At 34.8% G+C, this 25,194-nt stretch overlaps 2 protein-coding genes across 3 annotated transcripts in view; one reads left to right on the top strand and one right to left on the bottom strand.

Moving 5' to 3' along the window:
- Window positions 1–6,654, top strand: part of LOC149771920 (uncharacterized) — a 30,710-nt gene extending 24,056 nt beyond the window's left edge. For both annotated transcript variants that reach the window (XM_089948089.1, XM_089948088.1), the window contains one exon: window positions 3,013–6,654. In XM_089948089.1, the coding sequence (XP_089804215.1) occupies window positions 3,013–3,270 (258 nt within the window). In that variant the 3' untranslated portion in view covers window positions 3,271–6,654. The remainder of the gene's footprint in view (window positions 1–3,012) is intronic.
- Window positions 6,655–14,045: 7,391 nt separating this feature from the next.
- Window positions 14,046–25,194, bottom strand: part of LOC149771921 (ras-related protein Rab-4B) — a 33,883-nt gene continuing 22,734 nt past the window's right edge. Inside the window, exon 7 of the mRNA XM_089948087.1 lies at window positions 14,046–22,303. Within this exon, the coding sequence (XP_089804213.1) occupies window positions 22,188–22,303 (116 nt within the window). The 3' untranslated portion in view covers window positions 14,046–22,187. The remainder of the gene's footprint in view (window positions 22,304–25,194) is intronic.

Below are 25,194 nucleotides of genomic sequence, written 5' to 3' on the forward strand. Positions count from 1 at the left end.
TGTGATATAAATTTTTTCATGGCCTTTTTAAAAAATCTAGGTAACTGCTGAAAACTTGGTGTTATTTTGATTTAAGAAGAAAAAATTTTGCCACTTCTCCTCTAGGCTACTTGGCAAAATTAACATTAAATTAATGGGTGAAATCAGTGACTGATGATGTGCAATAAGGGATTTTCCCTTGGGATGAATTTAGGATAGGTTTCTATAAGAGTTGTCAAGAATGGTCTTATTTGAGAAGTAGTATTTCACAGTTGGCTACATTTCAGAAACCTGCATGAAGTTAATATGTTCATGTAAGATTTTATTTATTTGAAAGTTTTCTAATCAGACACTGATCATAATTAGTAGCACATGGATAATAATAGGTTGGATATAATGGGTAGGAAGGCAGCTAAAGAAACCACATAGATACTAAATATTTCCTTATATAATAATTATTGATCATAGTGTTTGCACTGTTGGATATTGTGGAGGAGATCGAAGTACATACACATGCACACACACTGTTCAGTAGACCAGATAGTAATTACATATCAGTAAAAAGAATTGCTGGTTATATGTAATAAATGCATTGCCCTCTTTAAGGAGATGGTGAATGTTCTTTGTTGGAAAATTAGAAAATGAATGCTGATATCTTAAAAAAAATTTTTGCCAGTTTGTGCTCAAATTTTACAATACATTATATAAAGTGAACTCTTTCAATTCAGTACATATTATACACTGCCCAAACTGTCGATCTGCCATTGCATAATACACCAGCAGATCTGGGTCTGTGCAGTTTGTTATGAGTAATTGTTGAACAAATAAAATAGACCCAGATTTATGCAACAGGGTCTCTCTTGTTAGCAGTAGGAGTCAACTGATAAGCAATTATATATATTAAATATTGTCAGTAGAAAATGATGTTGTTCCTTAAGCAAGCTCTGGGGACATTCTCCTAGTCCAAACTGCCAGTCTTCCCTCATGGGATATTCTTCCAGCCAAATGTGCCACTGTTTCCCCATGAGACACTCTCCCAGCCTAAACTACCAGTATTCCCCTAGGGGATATTACCTCTGTAAAAACCTGCCAGTCTACCCCCATGGGACATTCTCCCAGTCAAAACTTCCATTGTTCCTCAAAGGGACATTCTCTCAGTCTAACCTGCAAATGTTAACCATGGGTACATTTTCCAGTACAAACCAAAAATCTGCCCTTGTTCCCTCAAGAGACATTCTCTAAGTCCAAACTGCCAGTCATCCCCCAGGGACATTCTCCCAGTCCAAACTGCCATTGTTCCCTCAGATTTAAGAAATCTCCATATAATGATTATTATAAAGGTACAGAAGTACATAAAATGTGCCCCCCCCCCCCCCCAGCTTAACCAAAGTAAAAGTCTGGAATATGTGTTGCTTGGCACATTTGTGGTCTTATCATCAAGGTCACAGGTCAAAGTTCAATATTGTAAAGGATTTTTTTTTTCCTTCACTATATACATGTACACATGTGCATGTAAAAGCTATTTTAGATGCAGAGATAAACCATGGTACACTTATGGTTATCATTTTGATGGCATCTCAGTGGTCACTCATTTCTGCATTGATATTAAGTTTGATGGTCTGTGTTTTTAATCTCATGATCAAATTCTTTTCTCACAAAGTTTCAAAGAAACCATGCATATGCTTGGTATAATATGTGATTTTAGCAGCTTCCCATTACATTATAGTTTTCTGGTTTAGCCAAAGTCCAGCAACATGGCTGATGACAGATGTGCTACTAAACTGTTAGAATTTTCTGGATATAAGGAATATTACAACTCTGAAGTACGCAAAAATAAAATTGTCCATGAAATAATCTGGAAAACAACAAATCAATTAAAATCTTAGGTTGATTGATTATGATGGGCTATTGATCAATATTTCAGTTTTTTTCAACACTACTTATTGCTTGTACAAACATCGTGATGATATCGTAAAAAATATGTCAGTATCTAGATTCATCTTTTTATTTCTTGATAAAATAACTAACAACGAGTGGGGTTTATACTCAACATCTCTGATGTGAAGGTTGATCAGTTGCTCATCTAGCTTGATTCTCTCATATGTTCCCTGCTGATTAAGAACATTTTTTTTTTAAAGCAAAGAAACATGGAAAATGTGATGTTTTCTGAGAGAATATATATAGAAAAGGACTTTCATTCACCATAGTCAGAACCAGATTGCTGATTTAGTGAACCTCAAAAAGCACGTAATAAAATAAGGTGCCCCAGTTTTTAATGACAATATTAAGATTTGGATCTTCCAAATACATGATGAGTATAGATTCAAGAAAAGCAATAGAAAGTTTTAATATGCTGTTTTTATTTTCTTACATGCATTCATTTGACAAGTGCTAAATTACATTGAGGTGACAAAGATATTTTTATGTTCATGCATGCTGTTGTTATCAATCATTTGCATTGCACGGTAGTTTGGTACATTATGTTGTCAGCAGTAATGGACCCCAGTTACTATGTTGTAGTGATGCAGAGCTGTATTTTAGAATGAAACTTGAGCATCAAGTTAGCCTTCATGCTTAGGCATTGTCAGGACCTTGATTTCTTGCTTAGGCATTGTCAGGACCTTAATTTCTTACTTAGGCATTGTCAGGACCTTGATTTCTTGCTTTAACATTGTCAGGACCTTGATTTCTTGCTTTGGCATTGTTATGACCTGGATTTCTTGCTTAGGCATTGTCAGGACCTTGATTTCTAGCTTTGGCATTGTCAGGACCTTGATTTCTTGCTTTGGCATTGTCAGGACCTTGATTTCTTGCTTAGGCATTGTTATGACCTGGATTTCTTGCTTTGGCATTGTCAGGACCTTGATTTCTTGCTTTGGCATTGTCAGGACCTTGATTTTTTGCTTTGGCATTGTCAGGACCTTGATTTCTTGCTTTGGCATTGTCATGATCTGGATTTCTTCCTTAGGCGTTGTCACGACCTTGATTTCTTGCTTTTAATAAGTGTGACATTCATCTTTTTTGTCCTTTTAGATTGTAAATCCAGCAGCTTTTCTGGCACTAAAGAGACCTCTGATTGAAATTAAGCGGCGAGAAGAAATGCAACGGAAAGTTTCAGCACGGGAAAAGAAAATGAAAGACCCCCTCATTGACAAAATATCCAGAGAAACATCCAGTTGGGAGACAGAATATCAGAATAGATTTCCTGCCTATGAGAGATCAGAATATGCTAAAGTTCTGTCAGCTAGAATTCCTAAAGATCGACCTATCTCAGTGCCTTACTTTTTTTGAAGAATTTTATTGATCCTTGTAAATATTTATATCCTGCTAATTCAAGAATAGTAATTTTACCTGACAGAAATGCAGTCTGTTTGTCATACATTTATATCAGATTAGGCAAATTAATTAATTTTATGTACACAGGAGTTATTTTATGTTTAGAATAATTTCTTATTGCAGAGGCAAATTTATGTAGCATAAAAGGTTGCCAAAAAACTTGATGGTTATATTGGAAGGCAGTCTATACATTTGAAGTTTAATACACATATTTTCAGTTCGAAAGCTGTTGATGACAATAAGCATCCTTTAAAAAAAACTGACAAAATGTAATTATTTTGCTCATTGATATCATTTTACAATCAAAAACACTTGTCATTGCCAAGTCTGCATTAAGAATCTCATTTTACCTTCTCTGCATAGTGAGTGATTTATTCTAGAATCATGTGTCTATTTTGTAGCATGTTAGATAGTGATGCATAGAGTCTTTAACATGGTTCTTTTGAGTTTGAAGTGAATTGGTGCATATAGAGAGCATGTAAGAACTTTGGTAAATGTGTAACATTTGATGCTTATGAACTTTCTCAACATGCATAGATTCTATATCTACAGTGTCTAAAACATCAGGTTGGCAGTGATACATTCTAGATATGAATTAATCCCATTATCAACAACTTTATATATTTTGTTGGTGATTCTTATTGGTTACAGTATACATGCAATGTACAAAGTGCTTTACAACTTTAATTGACTCAACTTTTCCATAAATTAAAACAAACAAAAAAGATAAACTTCTTTCCCAGCTGGGAATAATCATTTTGAGCAACCGTTATTGGTGTTGGGTTTTTATGTGGCATTAAACATCCTGCATAGGAAATGGGAGCTAGCTGACTTTCCTGCGGACACAATGAGGCACCTGACCAGTTATGTTTTAAAAAATGATCAAATGGTCCATAAATAAACTAATTAGATAATCAGATCATTATGAAATAAATTGATATAATGGTAGAATAATGGTTTTGTTTCAGAATACTGCAAAGCATTCATTTGACTTCAATATCTCCTATTTTTTGTCAGTGTGCAAAATATTTGGTGGAAATGTATTTGAAAGATATACATACATTTTTACCTACACAATATGGTCATGCATACTTACGTTGTCATCTTTGAGATGCATTGAATACTAACAAAATAAGTGTATCAACTGACTGAATCGGTGACAGAATTGATAGAGGCACATACATGCCTGGAAAAATATAGAAATCTTCCTTCATAAATTATATAATTTTAGAAAATAATGGGTCAGGACTGTACAAACCTTGGAACAGATGAAAGATAGCTCATAACATTAAAAGGATGAAGTAGACAGTTACATTAAATTCATCTATAAAGTTAGTTTTGATAGTTTTTTAAAATTGGCTTTAGCTCAGAAAAACATGCATACATGGTGGTTAAATGCCATGTACTGGGTATGTTAATATGTTGGTCATCAGTGATGCATTTCCACAATGCACATGTTTAAAGTCATGTTCTGTCATGTGCCCCGGTCATGTACAAACCAATGATCTGTTAGATCTTACAGCCATAATGGCACTTATGCCAACCATTTTTACTGGAATCATGTGATATTTATTTATGATGGGTTGGTTGGTGTGTTTTTTAATGTCACATTCCACACTTTATATATACTCATAATCACATATAATTGTTACGGTTTTGCCTCATAATATTCTTTGATAACATATGCTGTTGGAAGCATTCTTGTGCACTTTTGCCAAGTCACTCGGGTACTTAGGCGTGTAGGTTATATTTCAGAGTATGATATTTTTGCATCAGTACAAGTTTTCAGACTAGTCAAGAATTACAAGTAAAACCATTATTTCTTGACAAGATTTTATGTTCAAAGTCTTGCTCACATTTTTGATACTTCTGACTAAGGCCTTTAGTTATCTACTTAGAATATACTTGGGAAGTTATGCATAAGGGTGATTCCTTAGTCAAATATTAGGAATAATGACTTCCTACCCAGTGAATGTGTTATTATTATTATTATTTTTATTATTTCTGTCTATGACTGCCAAAAGACATTCACTGCTTAAATTTTCATTCATTTCTATTTCAAGACTTTCTTGCAAAAAAATTTGTACCATACTGTGATACTTTTATTTCATATTTAAATATATTTTCTTTATGAATCTAGTCTTTGTTTAATTTCTGTACTTTTCAGTTCTTACTGCAATTTTCAGGAATGCATGGTGTAGTGAGGGCATTTTGAGCCATGTAGTGATGGATCATATTCACTTTCAGATTTTAACCTCTGTCCATTAATTTGAAGTTTTACTAATATTTATGTACCTATAATAAGGTAACATCTGAAATTATTTATACAAGTGATTTTTCAAAAACTGCATTGCCAGTTATTCATTGAAGATTACTTGACACATTGTTGGGTTGCTGAGATTGAATTTTTCAGTTAACTGATGCACTGTTGTATAGTTAAAAAAATAAATAAATGTGATATATAGTTTAACTAAGATATATATAATTAGATGAATGTGAAAGATTCTGTTGTATATACTTGCATACAAGTAGCATCCAGTTGCAAACAGATCACAATTTGCATAATGCACAGGCAGATCCGAGTCAGTGTTGTTTCATTGTTTAGACATAGATTCAGATTTGCTGGTGCATTATTCAACAGTGGATTTGGCTCTGTGCTGTTTGATGTTATATCTCACTTGTACAAAAATCAGTAGCTTTTTGTCAATCTTACTACATATATCACTAATTATTGAACCTGCCCTGGCAGAAAGTTTACATAGTGATCACTTTGGTGTCCATGTATGTGTCTGCCTGGCCCCTGGATTAATCTCAGTGTTAGAATTTTTACCTTAATTTCAGTTCCATTTTATACACTACTCATGATATTTGGAATACAGCACAGCTTCAGTATGAACTTTTCTTTAGCTAGCTCATTAAATGCCCTCATTGCTGAAGCATATAAGGCAGGTTCGATGTGCAGACCATGACCAACTTCTTGTTTTGTTGATAGCATGGCATACTTAAAGCAGAACCCTTGTTATCGGTATCAGTTGTTGAAAGTTTGGAATTTTTTTGTATGCAGTATCACTAAAAATTGTTTCAGATTCCCATTTAACTATAAAAATATTGTTCACTGCTCAAGATATGACAAGTTTGGATACCATTGTGTATAGATGTTTCACATGGATAAGTCAGTCCTGTGTGTTGTAGATACTGTGGAACTAAAAATGATCATTACTTTACAGTGTATGCCACAGACTTTAGTTGTAGCTCATCAAACATGCTTTCTTTGCATGTACTTTTGTGATTCGAATGTAGTCTTTGCCATTTTATTTTAATAAATAGCCCTTAACTGTTTCATGGTTAGTGTTGTCAATTCAAACTCCTTAACTTAAATTGTGTTTACAGCTTCCATCATGAGTAGAACAATGTTCTTGTCTGTTTCCTTTCTTTTGGTTTTGAAGCTCAAAACAAGATGAATATTGCATCTTGGGGTTTTATTTAAAGAATATAGTACATAAACTAAATAACTTTTGATCTTAGAAACTGTTAGAGAACATCATAGTTTTACTGAACAGAAATGCAAACAGGTAACATTTCGTTAGAACCAAATTCTCAACCTTTTCAAGGGGAAAACCTAGCTTGCTTTACAATGAATATTTTTTAAAAAAAAAAATCATAATAAGGATTTAACAATGTCTAAATCTGGTGACACCATATCATGGCTGTAGAAATAAAGGTTGCGAACATTTTGTGCTGGAATTTCAGCATATACAGGAAATGGGAGTTTGAAAAATCCCCTCCAAGAAGGATGTTTGCAAGCAACTTTACTGTAGCATCAGCATTATACGAAACACTTCGGGATGGACCATTTAAGTTTTGAATGGAGTTTGGGCAGCCCATGTTTTTTTAAAATTCAGCTCCCATATAGCTTGACAAATGTAAACTGATTTGTACCAAAACTGAAATCAATGAAACTCACTATAAGATTATGGCTGAGGTCCACAGTTGCCATCTTGCCATGTACTGTATCATGCAGTATCAAGATGAGTCATTGTACAGAATTTAACTTGAATATATTCCATAGGAATCTGAATACTGTATGCAGTTCATTTGATTACAGCATTAATAATTGGTAATGAACAAATGGAGTAATTTCTTTTCTTCAGGAATGGACTATGTTGAACTTGTTGATTGATTGCATGATAGTTGTCCAACAACACACCTAAACCCTGTACAAATGATGACAACTTTTCTTTTTCATGTTTGAAGTAGACACTGCATAACAATTTAACAACTTTAAGCCACCTATGGTACTCAGCCAAATTTTTTTTCTCCATAAGTAGCCAGTAAAGATACTGCACTGTATAACCTCCTCAACTCAAATTGTAGTTCCTAATTATAAAATTGGGTCTTCATTGTAGGTAAGGCCACTTTAATGGATTTTAAAGACAGGGCTGTTTCATACTGGGTATAACATGCACCAAAAATAGACCATGTAATATGTGCAGTTCATATTTGAATGTTATCAGCTAAGGACTAAAATCATGTGAAATGAATTCTGTGGAACGGATACAACTAAATTTGGTCACTTGAATGCGATCCATTACAGATGCATGTTATATGAGGTGTTACAGTATAATGGTTTATTGTGAAAGACTTTTGTACATGAATGTGCACCAAAATTCCTCACTTGTCAAATGTTGGAGTGTTTATTTTTTAAAAACGTGTATCTTTACATAGCAATGGGTTCAAGCAATCCAAATATAAAAAAAAACAATAGATTGAACTAGATATGGATGGGTACCTGGCCAGAATAATTACCTACCAGGTATCAAGACCTGCATGCCCAACCCAGATATATATATATGTATTTATATATATCTGTACCTGGACCCAATAAAATTTCCCTACCCATCCATCCCTAGTTGGGGTGCATTTTCTTGTGATATTCGTTAAATATCTATCCTCACGTAAGGGTCATTACATAGAAAAGTATGGGTGGGGGGGAGGGGGAACATACCATCACCAATTGCCCATAAATTAATATCAGAATAAGTATTTAAAAATTCAGATTTGCACAGATTGAAGATGAGAAAACTCGCATAAATATTTCACAATAGAAAGCCAGTACTGACAATTTACAGAAGGTTTTAAATAACTAAAGATTTTAAAAGGTGTCAAACTTTGTTTTTTTTATATATTTCCTGATAACATCAATGTTTAGGATATAAGCCTGCTTATTCCCTAATCCAGCCCAAATAAAAGATGAAAATTCATTTTTTCTGTCTACTTCATATAGACAAATGGCAGTAACTCTTGCTCATTACCTCCCCTTACCACCACCACCACACAGATGCCTACTTTCATGTCCCTATTCACCTGCCATTTCGAAAGTTTCTTTGGTTTGCTTCCCATGAAAAGTTTACCAATTTCTGTCCTCTATTCAGTCTAAATATCAATTCCTAGGTCTTTACCAAATTTTATGGATTGTGTTATCCTGATCAAGTCAACTTCCTATACAGCAACTGTGGCATATCTGAATGATCTCCACCAAAAACATATGGCAAGTTTTATCCTCCTCGGAGGCAAATGCAGTCTTTCTTACCATTTGAATCCTCTCAGTTTTCTTGTGAATTGGGGAAAAAATACAACCTTCATCCATCCCAATGTTTTGTACACCTTGGTATGGAGGATATGACCAATTTCAATCACGAATGTCTCCCTCATGTCTGTGTCACATGGACTGTTGAACTGGCACAGTTATTTGCAACAGGATGGAAGTTTCTGTGAGGGAGTTCTTGCAACTCCTCAGTGTAGCAGTGGAATTGATCCCGCTGGGCTGCCTTTATATGCGCCAATTACAAATGAATTTGCTGGCTCACTGGTGCCGTCTTCTAGTCTACTCGATCAAAATGTCAAGATCACTAACAAGGCATGATCATTCATGTGTCATGGTGCAACCATGGTTGGCTCATGACATGAATTCCCAACAGGATGTGGCAGTATGTACATGTGCCAGTACATGCGATTGGGTAGCCCACCACTTGTTAACAGACTTTGAATACAGTCAACAACAAGTGGGGACTAAGGAACTAGCTCATTGCATCAACCTCCATTAGGAAGCTATCATAAATGCCTTTCAATCCAAGAAGGACAGACTCTGAGAGAAGTCCATCCTAATTATGTCTGACTACTACGTAGAGGTAATTTACCTCCTCAAACAGGGGGCTACCAAACTGCCTTACCCATGTGTACTGGTTTGGCAGTTTCTTTATCAGTGCTGCCAACTTCTTATCAACATATTAATCATACACATTCCCAGCAAAGTCAGTGTCCTGGCCAATGTTCTGCCCAGAGAGGGTCCGGTTATTCATAAGGAATAGTCCCTTCATCTATTGGATTAGGGGGTGTCCCATGATCTGCCTTTTGCAACAAGTTGGAACCATGAATGCGTAACTTTTGTCTCACAGGTTCTGGGTCCTAAAGCTTGGGCTATGGATGCACTGTAAATATTGCAAGATAATTCCGATAGTCCATGTCAGATGAGACAAAAAGTCCTGGGTCAACAAACTGCTCTTTCTAGCAATAGACCTGCCCAGGAATATTACAGCCAAACTGAATCTCTCCAAACAAACATGGTTGTACGTGTTACACTCATGTCTGGGACCATCATCTCTTTCATGGCTCTTGTCAGGACAGTCTTGCAAAAGAAAGAATATAGACCTTCAATTGTGGAGAGAATCTTGAGAAGACCTTCCACTCTGAGTGCTTGTGAAGGAAAGGGGCATGTTTTCAGGGACTAGTACTGAGTCAAAAACAGTCTCTCCAAGTACCTCAATCCCTGATCTAGCTGACTTTTTCTCTGGCTCTGTGAGGAGAAAATATGGGCACCAGTTACAATGAAAAGCTACAACTCCATAATATATGACACACTCAGCATCATGGCAGAAGAGATACTGGTCATCCCAATTTGATTTGAATATGCCGAAACGTTACCCTGTTTCAAGCTGGAATCTGTCCTGGCTCTTATCATGTGTCAATTCTGAAAAATTCAAGCCATTAGTCCAGACCTTGCTGAAGCTGTTATCATACTAATCTGTTTCCTGATAGCTTTAGATTCTGCATGCAGGTTGAGAGACATGCCTTTTCAGTTGATCCAATTCTTATCAGATGGTTTGGTGATCTTCATGACTTAACCAGGCATAGTACTCAAGAACCAGTCACCATCAGGTGCAGTCAGAGTCATCATATGCTTCCACTCATCTGTAAATGAGTTGAGAGCAGTCGCCATGTATGATCCCGTCTGTACTACTTGAAATGCACATAGACAAATCAAGGCATGTGCAAAGGTCTTCTTTATGCTTGTAAAGGTGAGAAATTAGGTCATGGCCTTCCAAGTTAAATCCTTGAGGCTTAAGTGGATTATATGCTCTGCATACTCTGACATCTCAATAGCTCAGAGTCGCCTCATGAGAGAGAATTTCAGCTTATGAAATAAGAACAATCTCTAAAAGCCTCACCATTCTAATGCAAACATTGTGATCTGAGACATCATAGAAATGTTGCCAGGCATATAGCATCAACCTTCTTGTAACTTTTATCTTGGGGATTTAGCTTTGCTGACACAAAACCTTAATCTAGTGGGTCCCAAGGATGCGCCCAAGATGACCATCAACTGAATTAAACTAACACACCTCTCAGCCTCGCTGGATTCACCAGTGAATTTTGATGGTAAGAAGATTTCAATAATCATCTTCTTAATCTGACAGTGTGGTCACAGTTCATGTGACCATATACTGTGTTACTTTAGGTAGGTGAGTGGGTTATCATTCACATAGGGAATTCAATCTTTCTTCCCTAGAAGGATACCCATGGTATAGGTAGGATGTTCAGCATTCCATCCTATTCACTTACTGTTAATGTGATCAGGGAAATATTTGAAGGAAAAAGCAAATTTTTAATTATGTTTTTCCTTTTCATACATTCACCAGTCATATTAACATTAGGGGATATAGGCCTGCTACTTCGTGAATCCAGCACTACTAAAAGGACGAAACTTTGTTGTTTTTGTCCATCTCATGTAGACAAAGGGCAATAACTCTTACCCATTACCTCCTTGCCTTACCACTACCCGGTGTCACTAGTTTTTATGCTTTGCTTCCACGCAACATCATACGAGATACCTCATGAACCCAGAGCTTTGTGTTAAATATGAACCATCCATACAGGAGATGGGATTTATTTAGATTAATATTCATTCCTAAACAAGTGATAAATATTATTTCTTGAATTTTACAAATATTTTATGTAAAACTCTTCTTAATAAATTTGTACACTTGCTTCGACTTGGCAATTTGTAGACCACATGGTACAACACACTTTCATTGATGTATGTCACTATCCATGGTTTCATTTACACTACTGTTTGGTTAGTAAAGGTTGTTGTTTTATTGCCTTACTAACATGTTGCATTGTTCATTTATAAATTTTGATTGTGTTTTGTTTATCTTGTCATTTCAGTGAAACCTGTCCATGGAGTATAATAAATGCAACAAGTTCAAGGCTATGATTTGCATGTGATGTGCCTTGTGTGTACAAAATGTACTTTGCCAGTACCATAAAGTCTGTGCTCTATATGGAATGAGTTTGTATTGATTGCAGTTTTGCATAGTTGACCAAGGCAATGAAAGGGTGATGATGACGCACAAACTTTACAATTCCTACAAGTAAATAGGATACAGTGAGGGAGTTTATCCTCCTTTGTATGCAGCCAAGGTGGTGCAAGTCCCTCCACGTCTGAGGATGGCCGTCAGACCTGTAAGTCCAGGCACATGGGGTTTCTAATGGATCTATTTTTTTTACTACCTTATAGCCATCTGAAGCCATCAGCTATCATCCAATCAGTTGCACCATCCTTCCAGCCATCTCATTCAGGGGATCCTCTGAAACATCCTACTGTATCTCTAAGCCTATGGCTTGATCTTTCAACAGTTGTGTAGATTTTTAATGATAGATTTTCTGTCCTAACATGTCTATGGCTACATATAGTAACAATTATGGGGATCTTAGTGACATATCTGTTGATCTCACCAGGTGTATGGCTTCATCTTTTGACAACTCTGCAGAGCTTAAGGATAGATTTTCTGTCCTAACATGCCTACAACTCTATACAGTTACAATTATGGGGATCTTGATGATAGATCTACCCATCTTGACAAGTCTACAGCTTCATGTCTTGCTACAATTACTGTGATCGTAATGATCTATTAAGCTTAGCAGAGACAAAACTTGAATCAGTGGGTGCCGTGGTTATGGCCCAAATGACCACTAGACCCAATTAAACCATCACAGTCTCTTAGCTTCACTGGATTCACTATTGAATTTTGATGGTAAGAACATTGAAATAATCATCTTTTTAACATGATAGAGCAGTCATGGTTCATATGACCATAAACTGTGTTGCTTTAAGTAGGAGAGTAGGTTATAATTCACATAGGGAATACAGTCTTTCTTCCCCCAGAAGGATGCCTAAGGTCTAGGTAGGATGTTCAGCTTTCTCTCCTACATGCTGTCCTAACATTAATGTGATAACGAAAATATTTAAGAGAAAGCAAATTTTTAATTATGCTTCTCTGAGAATACTTACCTGATCACATTACTTAAAAACACTTCCAACCACCCTATCATGCAAGCATCATCACTGGTATATCACTTGGCATAAAAACTATTGACACCAGTGGTGGCAAGTTGAGGTAACATGCAAGAGTTATTGCCCTTGGAATAAACGAGATACAGGTGGATTATGGAGGTAACAGGCTTATATCCCTAATGGCAATGTGATCGGGTAAGTATTATTGCAGAATGAAAATTTAATGAAAAATTTGCTTTTTGTTGACTTTGTCATTTTCTTTCACAGAACTGTTATTACAGTTACAGTTTATGAATTTGGCAATTTAATTATTAGCTTGCCTGGTCATAAGATTAAGTGAACTTGTATTGCTTTGTGAGCATCATTTGTTCATTTGCTTGTCACCTTTCTGAATTTTTTATCTGATTGTGATCAAACTTGGAATGTAGGTTTTGTAGTCAAGATCATGGATGAGCTCAGATATGAGCAAGATCAATGTATATTATATGAGGTGACCATGAATCTGATTGGCTGAACTGGTTACCACTCTGGAGGCATATTTCTAATCTGATTTTTATCCAACTTGGAATATGAGCTTATATCCTCGAGATCTAGAATGACAAATTATATATGGCATTACATGTTATTGGAGAGTTAATAATAAATGGTTGTGCAGTATACTGATTATGTGCAGCGACTAGTAATAATACTATCTTATTTTTTGACCCTGAAGATCCCAACAGTTATTTGTCAAGAGAAATTAAAATCCAATGGATCAAAGATGGATGATAAGATAAAAGAATCATATGCTATATTATTCACGGGGATTATGATGTATGTGCTGGCTTATAGTGGCAGACAATGTAATTGCAGCTGGGATTTTATTTGTCTGGTAGATAAAATGGTTAAGAATAACATTGGATGTTACTGTGTTGAGCTCATCTGAGTGACTGAATCATCTCAAGGTGAGGTTTTACATGCCAAATAAGTATACAGTCATAGTGTGTGTGTGTGTGTGTGTGTGTGTGTGTGTTCTTAACTGATGAAGTACATCATATATACCGCCATGAACTCTTTCTGGGAACTAAATATATGGAAGGAGATAGAAAAACTAGTATCAACTTGTAACTTTATTCAATGACATTCTGATAAAACACTGGTTGTAGGTAACATTTGATGAAATTAACTGCATTTTGATTTGATTTGATTTAGCCTTTATATTTCCACTTGCAAATGAAAAAACTAAAAGCAGAATTTAATTTCTTCTTACTCAATAATATGTATTCAAAATGCTGTTTCATCTACTTGTTACTAAATAACCACAAAGTCAAGTGTAGTAAAATTTAGGTTACTGTGACCTACTAACAATCTCAATGAATGCAGTCCTTAAGACAAACACACTTAAGAATTCTTTTTTACCATACATGCAACAGTGTTCCTAATAATAAGCTTAATATGTGAAAAGCTTTTACACAAAATTTAAACATTAATGATGCCGTCTACATTCTTGTGATATCTTTGTCTAGGATGTACTTTGATGGTGAGACATAATAATTCAATTTATTTGTGAAAGAACAGATCAGTCTATCAGGAGCATAGAAGAAAATTTGACTGGTTATCAAGAACCCTAAATACTTTTTATAAAAAAAACAGTTGCCAAGGTCATGTGCAGTCTGATCAAAGTAAGACAAGTTTCATAAAGGATCAACAGATCCTACATTATGATAGATAGTATGTAAGACAGTAAATTTATGTCATTCCAACATTATGATTAAATAATCTGCAATCAAATATTTCTTTTTTTTCTGAGTGTTTATCATACTCTGTGTTTGAGTATCACTTTCTGATAGATTTAGCCGAAGAAATGGAGCATTCCTATCTGAGGAATAAATAGGTGGTGAAAACTGGATGTGCATTTATGTACAAGTGTTGATATCACTATATAAATATACATCCTTACTTGTTAAATGAATATTGACATACAAACATTTATCATGCAGCAAACAAGTTAGATCTTAATATATGCATCAAGTAAATATCAGTCACTAAAGAAAACAAAGATGATTGGGAAAAATATCGTATACACTCACTTATAATTAAAGTCCAACTGCAAACAACAGAGACAATGATCTGCTACTGCATAATGCTCTGGCAGAACGGGATCTATGTCACACTGATTACTCCAAGCAGATGTGGGTCTATGCAGTTTTCAGTTTGTACGTTATGCTATGATAAAATTGCTAAAGTGAACAGAAATTTCAGTTAGCCTGAGCAATTAAAAAACTGAAGATATTGATACACTCCTTGTGTAACTGTAATCCAGAAATAAATTAAAAAAGATGAAAACTGTGAACCTTGAGTCAACTAAAAAATAAAAACATGGTGTGTCCATGCAAACATGAATTTCAACAAGAATACATTTAAGAGTAGGTAACAATATACAGAGTGGTATGGAGGATCAATGACAAGGAAATTGACTAACACAGAAACACAGCAGGACTACCAACCCAGGCTTGTCTGGACTGGATGTGAACCCATTACCCACTGTTTGTAAGTCTTAGATTACAAATGAGCCACTGTATGGAGGACATAAATATAAATACAATCTACTGTTTTTAATTAGTCTTACCATAAGAGGGTTAAACACATAGACATAAGAAACAAATGACTAAAAATACAAATGATACTCAAGCATAAAACTGAGGGCAAAGTGGCTTAGTTTTGATATAAAAGAGTTAGTCTGGTGGAAATTCATCAACATACAAATTTTTTCATGTGTAGATGAAAATGGGTTCAACATGCCGTGTGTAGTGAACAGAAGCTGAAAATGTACATTAGTCAATCATGAAAATTAAGCCACTGTGGCCTACTTTTGGCATGGAAGATTTGATGAACTTGAGGTGCATGAATATACCAATTTTCATCAGTGAAGGTCATATAAGGTACATAATACTAATTGCATAACAAATGAATGCACAAACATGGGAACAAATTGGAAAGACTATGTCCCTTATTCTTTGGCAAAGGAATATAAAAAAATTAAAAGGGAACAGTCGCTTAAATTTGTGAACTAAAGTCACAAAACAATGCCTGAAAAATGTATAACTTTCACAATTCAAATCTTCCAATAAGGGTGTTTTCTGTCAGACTGGCTTCAGACAGATTCTAACCACTGCACCTACATTCAAACTTTCGATTTGCCTTGAAACATCTTGAAGGAAATGGCTATTATTCACACCTGTGCACATTTTATTTTATTCCTAACTGTGTTGGTTTGGAACTTTGTTAAAAAGCAATATGTTTTACACCTATCCAAGGTAAATTTACAGTCTATCCAGGTCATGTCATGAGCCCTCCCACAGCAAAAAGATACATATCTTGTAATTGTGGTCTTGTAAAAACATTTAAAAAATGATAACAAAATGATGCGACTAAATATAAAGAACATTTGCTTCAGGTTTAGAGAGTGAAAACTTTGGTTAACACCACCAAGTATGAACAAGGCATCCAATTTCACTGAAATAATGCACAACCTGTAACAATGGACTACAAGGTAGGGCTCATTTGCAAATTTATATACAACCTGACCTGTTTGTTCCCACTGCACTTGATCATGAATGTCTCTTGGGTCGAAATGATAAAATTTCAGAAAATTTACATTTATCAGGGTCATTCAAGGAATTTTTTAATTTGCAGTTCTGGACTCCTTCCTTGGAAAAAGTTGCAGTCCCAGACCTAACATAGGAGTGTCAATATCCATACTTTTTTCCATGCAATAATTCAGAACATTATGCATGTACTGTTGCATCATCAATATACATATCAGATGGATTAAGCTCATTCATTGTGAAATATTTAGAATTAAAATAAACAAATGAAAAATGAAGACAGCTGATAAGAACAATAATTGTGATTGTTTGTGAAGATATAATTATTCTCACTGCTTTTACCTTGCGTATCCTTTAAGAAAGAATCGAGGAGAGATTACAGTTTATTTTCTAGATCAATTTATTTAATTAGCTCCATTCCATTTCAAAGTAATAAATTCACTTTTTTCTTACACAAACACAAACTTGAACACACTGCTAGTTTAGGATCAAAATCCACATTTTTTGGACCTATTGTCCTTGGGTTGAATTTTTCCTTCCACTGTTGCAACACCATATACATAAAGTTAACAATGTCCCATTGTTTTCAAGTTTATCACCCATGGGAATGTTCTATTCCATGATTTATAGTATGAATCTCTGTCTCTTTTGTATTTTGTTTTCTTTATCAAAACTAGATACACATACTAATTTCCTTTGTCAAACTTGCAAGAATCATGCAGCCTTGGTTTGAAAGAAATTGGAAAAGTACATATGATAACTGCTCAAAACCTAAAGTATATTTGCACATGACACCAAAAAACAGCTTATTTTATGATCATTTATGGTGATTAGCATGGGAGTGTATATTTTTCCAACAAACAAAATAAAATAAAATCCCACAATTTTGGCCCCATTTTTCTAAATACAGTATATGATAAAATGCAAGAGGTGTCAAATCACATGTGCATGTAATTAATCTAATGATCAAAATGATCATTTGGAACTTGCAATCAATTACCAGGCATCTTAATCACATTGCTTACTAAGCTCTAACCTATGTGGCTTCACCTAATCCCATTACAATTGCTTTAAGTTTGTACATTAGCTCACACACTATGATTGATACTTGTTTTGTAGAAACTGATACAGAAAATGAGAATTCTGCAAACAAAAATCTTGTTTATATCAAGAACTTGGCTGTTGTAATTTTTAGCATCCTGGAGAACCCTGAAATGCTATTTCTTCATACAGAACTGAAGACTGCACTAGGCTCTAATTTTGATGACATTACATACAACAATATATCCATAATTACAATGCAATATCACTGTACATTGTTTTGAATTACACTTCATCTGTCATCATGATACTTGGACATGAGTAGAATCTGTCTTTAAAGACCACCCCTTCTATAAAAAATATTTGGTCTGTCAAAGTTGCTTCTTTCAATGGTTCACTAAAAATGTAATTTTAGGAATGTCTGTATATACGTACATTACACTGATTCAGTGATACCACTGGTCTGAATAATATATAACTGATTAATCAGTGCACTAAGAATGTGGTCTCTAATGACGAGAGCTTTTCATGGCACTGGTCTTACACCAATAAAATAATTACATACATGTCATAAATGCATAGAAAAAAAGGGGACATGCTACATATATCAGAGATGTAAATCTGGAGATACAATAATGTCGTATAATCTTCATAACTAATCAGCAATGCCTTCAGTACCATTATTGAATCAATACAATGTACCTATATAATATATAATCATTCCCAAAATCACATTTTAAGTGAACTAATACCAGTTAGCATGTTTTTATAGTTCATAAGCATTTTCAGTGATGTCCTGGCACAATTTTCCAGTGACTGTCTTAACATTAAAAATGACCGAGATTATCCTGTTTCATGTTTTATATTTTCAGGAAAAAAACCTGGTGTTGAAGATTAAAAATTGTATTAATTACATTGGGTGAGCATGAGGTTATGAAAACAAAGATCACCTTACCCAAATAATAAAGGTTCAAATTATTGTTTTGGCTTAGAACTGGGTCTATTATACATATTTCTTTGCCAATCCTTAAGTTAAACATGAAAAGGTTGTGCTGTTTCATTTGCTATGCTCACATGTTAACAGTTTGTTTCTTGGTGTAAGAACATGTAACTTTAAGCTGTGCATTTTGGAGTCTTGTGTTGTAGTCCAACATATGGCAATGCTGATAATACAAAATCACACCATGGAGTCTTACCTTGCAGACCAACATATGGCAATGCTTATAACCTAGGCAAAATCATTCCATGGAGTCTTACCTTGTAGACCAACAAATATCAATGCTGATTGCCTTGACAAAATCACACCATGGAGTCTTACCTTGTAGACCAACATATGGCAATGCTAATAACCTAGACAAAATCATTCCATGGAGTCTTACCTTGTAGACCAACATATGTCAGTGCTGATAGCCTTGACAAAATCACACCATGGAGTCTTGTAGACCTTGTAGGCAATGCTAATAACCTTGACAAAATCATTCCATGGAGTCTTACCTTGTAGACCAACATATGGCAATGCTAATAACCTAGACAAAATCACACCATGGAGTCTTACCTTGTAGACCAACATATGGCAATGCTAATAACCTAGACAAAATCACACCATGGAGCCTTGCCTTGTAGACCAACATGGCAATGCTAATAACCTAGACAAAATCATTCCATGGAGTCTTACCTTGTAGACCAACATATGGCAATGCTTATAACCTAGGCAAAATAATGCTGCACTTGAACAATGTAAGCAAATCTTACAAAACATATAATAGACAGTCTAACTGTACTTGGAAAGATGTTAGATCTATCCTGTCTGGCAAAGTATTTTTTAAGTTGTAAATGTGAGACATTCAGGCAACATGTACATCAAAGTGCCAAGCAAAGTTCATTGCATCATACATGTTGTACAAATCCAGTTGGGCACACAATACTCCTTGGCTTACAATGTACCAATGATATCATCAATCTTTAATCTAGGATATGTCCATAATGTTTTATCATCCTTGGAATACTCAATTGTTTGGGTTAAACACTGCCAGTGTAGTCCTTTTTCTTGCCCAGATCAAACTCTTAATGTTTCTGTCTTAACATCTTTGTACATGGATAAACCTTTCTGAATTATTATTTTTAAGAGTCCAAATGAAACAGTGTGGAAAATTTACCTTCCTTGATTCATAAGCAGTAAGGTACATAATATTTTCTGTGTAAGCATGAACTAGATTCAATCATCTATTTAAAAGTACACATGGTGAAAAGGGAACTTCCATTTACAGCCTCAACTACAGTATAATGATCAGATCTAAATGATGGTACATATAAACAATGTACCATATAATCTCTTTCCTACTACTGTAGAAACACACACACACACAAAAGATGTGCTATGAACCATTTCAGTGAATATTAGCTATCATAGCTACCACAGACATACCCCTGTCTCATCTTCAGCTGATAATCTTGTCTTGACAGAAAATCACCACATGAAATATGAATTTGGTCAAACCTGTATCAAAGCACATTATTTTCAAAGAGACATTTTTAAAAAAGGAAACACAAAATTAAATTCCTTATCTATACAGTAGATACCAAAATAAACCAATAAAGGACACATGCATTCAAACACATCTGTTTTAGGTGCCTATAGGTGGTCTATTAAAGTGGACTGCAGTGTATTGGTCAAATAAAGACAAGAATATCAAGCTACATCTAACGAGTAGTAAAAGCACAAGTTTAACTTACTCCAGACCAAAGCAGCATTTTATGTTGCAAGGGAAGAAGAAATCTTTCCTTTTTCATGTTTATTTTTTCTGTTAATAATAAACATCTGTATGGAGTTCTGAAAACATAAAAGTTTTGGAACACTTGGTTGTGTGTGGCATATGATGCAGTCTTTCTACAGGAAGTGAAGTTTAAAATAACTGACATCCTAAGTTCTGGACCCAAACTAAGCACACAATTTGAACTCCATAATCACAACTCATAATACAGAATCTCTCAATACTGTTGAAACTTAATAGTTATGTACAGATAGTAATTCTCAGATAATGCCAATATTTCTTTTTATTTGAACATCCCTCCCAGTCAAACTAAACTAGATCAATTTTTTTTTTTAAATAAGAGGATAAGTTCATTTTTTGTGTGCTTAGAACATTTTATAACTCTGGGCCTTAGTACTATAATAAAAAATAGGCAACAATATTTGCAAGACACAGACCCATAATTGTCTGGGTAAATATAATGCTACAGATCCAACATGAAATTATTCACAGCTGGCTATGTTAAAATGACAACATGTGAAGTCTGATTAAAAGAACACACACATACATACCAATATGCAAGCACACTATATAGACAGAAAGACAACGTATGTGCTCTCTCATGATTATATACAACCAAAAGTTCTATTAATAATTTAATCTTTACAATGCTCTAAGTAAAATGTGTTCATGGAACACACAGGCCCCACCACAGTGCCCGAAATGACTTAAATGTGACACATAACTATGGTGTGATGGATGGACAGATGGATGGAGAAATGTGACACTTTGTGCCCTCACCACTGTCATCATGGGGCATGAAACGGCAAAACCACTGACTACATATATCGGAAAGTCTTTAACACCAAAATGAACTGGCAACTTGGTTTTCACAAAGAACATAAATATGTCTTAACTTCATCTATTAATGTATTATTTAACAAGTTTGTGTGTCATTAATTTACTATTTTGAAAGTTAATGTAGACAAGCTAAAACCCTGATATTTTCAGCTTTCTTTAGATACCAATATTTTAGTGATATTTCATTTTCACAGTAATGACTAGATTTTGATATTCATGCAAATTCAGTTTTAAACATGTCCATACTTGAATCCACCTTTAAATTAGAAATATTTAGGAACTGAAAAGGTTCATATTCAATTTCAAGTATAAAAGAAAATAGATGAGAGAAAGGAAAAATATAAGATCCTTGAAGAACAACACTTATCTAGGATGCACATATCATATCATCATCTCTATGAAAGATTGTCCAAATTTATATAAGTATTAGGAATTCTAAAGTATTGTTACAACACATGTGCAACACTTATTCTGCTAATGCAAAAATCGTCTGACCTACATCAAGTGAGTGGGAAGAGAACTATGTGACAACTCAGAATGACACAAATTAATAAAGAGCTGTAACAATTACTGCTTTGATGTATCAATTCAAAACATGTATGCATGATATGTGACAAAAGCAGTGATATTGGGTATGAAAGCAAGCATATAGAAATAAGTGTGAAAGACAATAGTTATGCAGGTCAAAGCTGATCAAGGATACCCAACTGAGGCAACATGCTCATCTTTATGGTGTAAATGAGTAAAATATACATAGAGATGAGACTGTTGAGACCATACTTATACTCTTTCATGAATGTTAAGGATATAATATTGAAACATCAACATGTTCAAAGCTCTTATGTTTAACACAAGTGTTATACTGGAAAGAATGATCTAACAAGCTTATTTCCATGAATCAGTTCAAGTGAAAGTCATGACTGATCCCATTTTGTGTTTATGTAGTTGACTCCCAAGACAACATGGTTTGCCAGAGTAGTCTCCCATTACGTATATGTGCTAACAAGCACAGTCTGGTTTCTTTAGCTCTCTTTGCTGTTTGTGTCTGTCCAGCCTTCGGAGTGAGGCATCCCCATACTGTATTCCAGACCCCATTCTTTCAGGATCCAACTCACCTAAAAAAACAAACGATAGTTTCTGTTGAAGAAAATGTTTTTGGGTCTTTGTAATAATATCTCTGTTTCAATCATGAGTCAACTAGATATGACATGACCCCCTAATAAAAGTACCATATTGTCCAGCATTCAATTTTTATGCTACTTATGCTGGTAATGTATGGTCCAACACTCTCAATTTATATTCTTCTTATGCTGGTAATGTATGGTTCAACACTCTCAATTTTTGTTCTACTTATGATTTGCATTGTTTCAAGAGTATCATCAAAAATACTGAATGCAATAGCTATATCCCTACCTGTATTACATGCATGGGTAAAAAATAAACATTCTTCCAATCCTTCTGCTTTAAATGCTCTTAATTAGCAGTGGGTACATGTAAGTTTTGATCACTCACACTAATTGTGCGTCCAGTACGGATCACTGCCATCTCACCTCTGTCTGCGTGGGTTCGAGTCTCGGGTTCAGCCAATGTGGGTATGTGAGAAAGCTTGCCAATAGCTTCTCGTGGGTCAGTGGTTCTTTCTGGGGTTTTCCTGGGTTCTTCCTCCACCATTAATACTGGCCGCCATGTATAGCCTATCGTGTGCTGAAAAATGGCGTTAAACCCTACAACAACAACAACAACAACAACAACAACTAATTGTGCTCAACTGATGGAAAATGCTTAAGTGACATTTGCTAGATTGTCTTCATTAGGTTCAGTTATTTGTGTCCTAGTTCGTCATGATGTAGCCCAATCAATTAAGTGAAACAGTAATATGGAGTTATCCTCCTCCCAACCTCATCCAAATTATATTGAAGCTGATGATTGTTATCACCATAGCAAAAAGCACATCTAGATTACTAGTGTGATAATGTAAACCAAGTGTCATATGATAATGCTTCAGAAAAAAAAGCATGAATGATGGATGAATGGATAGAAAATCTATCTTGTGAAGATAAACATAAAAAAACCACTGAAACTTAAGAACTCCCTAATAACAAAAGGCACATCAAAACCACTAATCTAATACGTGTATCAAGCTTCACTGAGACATCCTGAAGTCAAGGAAATTTTTCCATAGAACAATAGTGTAAATGGTGGGTGGATAGATGGATGAAAAAACAAATAAAAATATCCAAAAAATTAAACTCAAGAATTATGAATAGCAAAAGGTGAATTTACATTATTAGTTTAATAAGCATATCAAATATCATAGATATCTTAAATGGTTTTGGGAAATGAAAGTGAATAATGACTGGATGGATGGCATGTATTTATATCTCTACAGTGTTTAATAGCACATCAACACACTCCTGGCTTTAAAGCACCAAGTTACTTTAGGTATACTAAAACTGGCATGCAAAGCAATGATAACAGTAACAGTAAAATCATTCAAATATAAAGTAACAATATTGGTATAAACAATGTATTTAACAAATTCCAAGACCTCAACCAGAACGTCATCACTGGACACATCTAAGGGCAAAAAAAACATGGCTTCTGCCATGCAGGATGGCATACTGAGTCTATTGTAGTTTCCTTGGTCTGCAGGCAGTTAAAAAGATCAATGGACAAAAACATTAAAAACAATGAAACTCTGAAAATATCTGAATAGTAAAAGGTACAATAAAACCACTAACCTAGTATGTGTTCTAAGTTTCAAAGATATATCTAGAATAGTTTTGAAGTTCTGCCCTGGAATTAAAAATGTCTAGGATATATGGAAGAAGAAATGGATGAAACCGACTGTGGGTTCAAGCATAACTATGCTCATTTAGGACCAGCTACACCATGGAATGAATGTACGTAAAGTTTCATGGCAATCATCCAAGCAGTTCAGGAGAAGAGATAATAAACTTGTGCTTATGATGGACAGATGATAAACAATAGACCATCCCATAATTTATAGAAAAAAGTTCTCAAAATCTGATTAGCTGATCACCTGGGCAGATCATTCCATACACAGACCTACAACCTTAATGAGAGCTCAGTGATGCTTAATGAGACCTCAGTGAGGCAGCCATTATTTTGCTCTAAGTCAGACCAGTTATAATTATCAGCATGGTGTAACAAAATAACATGTACTGCTGTTGTAAACTTGGAAAACATGTATGTACAAAGTTCTGAAGTGTGAGCAGAGACGGATGCAGTCAAGGTAAAAAATTCTGTAAGCTAAACTGTTTGTTAAGTACACTTAGACCTTGATTACCTCCAGTATAGTTTCACAAGCTGCAGTTCCAAAACCATTGGAGCTAAATGGCTTCTTGGTATCTCTCAATTTGATGTAATCCTTTGTTATTTTTTTGGCTTAAATTTTACATGGCAACAGCAGTCATCTTTCCCACTATGAGACGTACTCAAATCAATACATGATATCCAGTAAACAAAACTTGTCCTTCCTTATTCCCCACCCCCATCTGAGTATTCTTTTGTTATACGTCTGTGCTGATAGTTTGAACCTATTAAGAGTCTTATTGTCCCTTTTGCCTTATTTGTTGGATACCGTTTTTAGAAAATTCTGTAAGCAACAACTTGATCATGTAGCTGTTTGCATAAAAAATATAGGCATTTTAAAGAATTGAAGGTACTCCTGCAAAGTTAGTCTAGTTCCCTGACTAACTCTACATAATCTAATACGAAACTTGGATCTGGATCAAACACAAGCCTGCATCCAAATTTGACAACAATTATTGCATTTTCATAACTTTTCTGCTATTATTCCACAAGTCCGTAATTTCAGAAAAACTTATGGTCAAAATATAAGGGTTGGCAGGTCTGTACTTCATCAATTTCAATTATTATGAAATTTGGCATGTGATAAAAGTTGGCATGTAATATGAGAATCAATAAGGTAACAGCAACTTGAATGAGTCCTGTTCTTTTGTTGTTTTTTAAGAAATCTGAT

Source organism: Sinohyriopsis cumingii, unplaced genomic scaffold (genome assembly GCF_028554795.1).
Source record: "Sinohyriopsis cumingii isolate HCF-2022 unplaced genomic scaffold, ASM2855479v2 utg001591l, whole genome shotgun sequence".
In the NCBI taxonomy this organism is placed as follows: Eukaryota; Metazoa; Mollusca; class Bivalvia; order Unionida; family Unionidae; genus Sinohyriopsis; species Sinohyriopsis cumingii.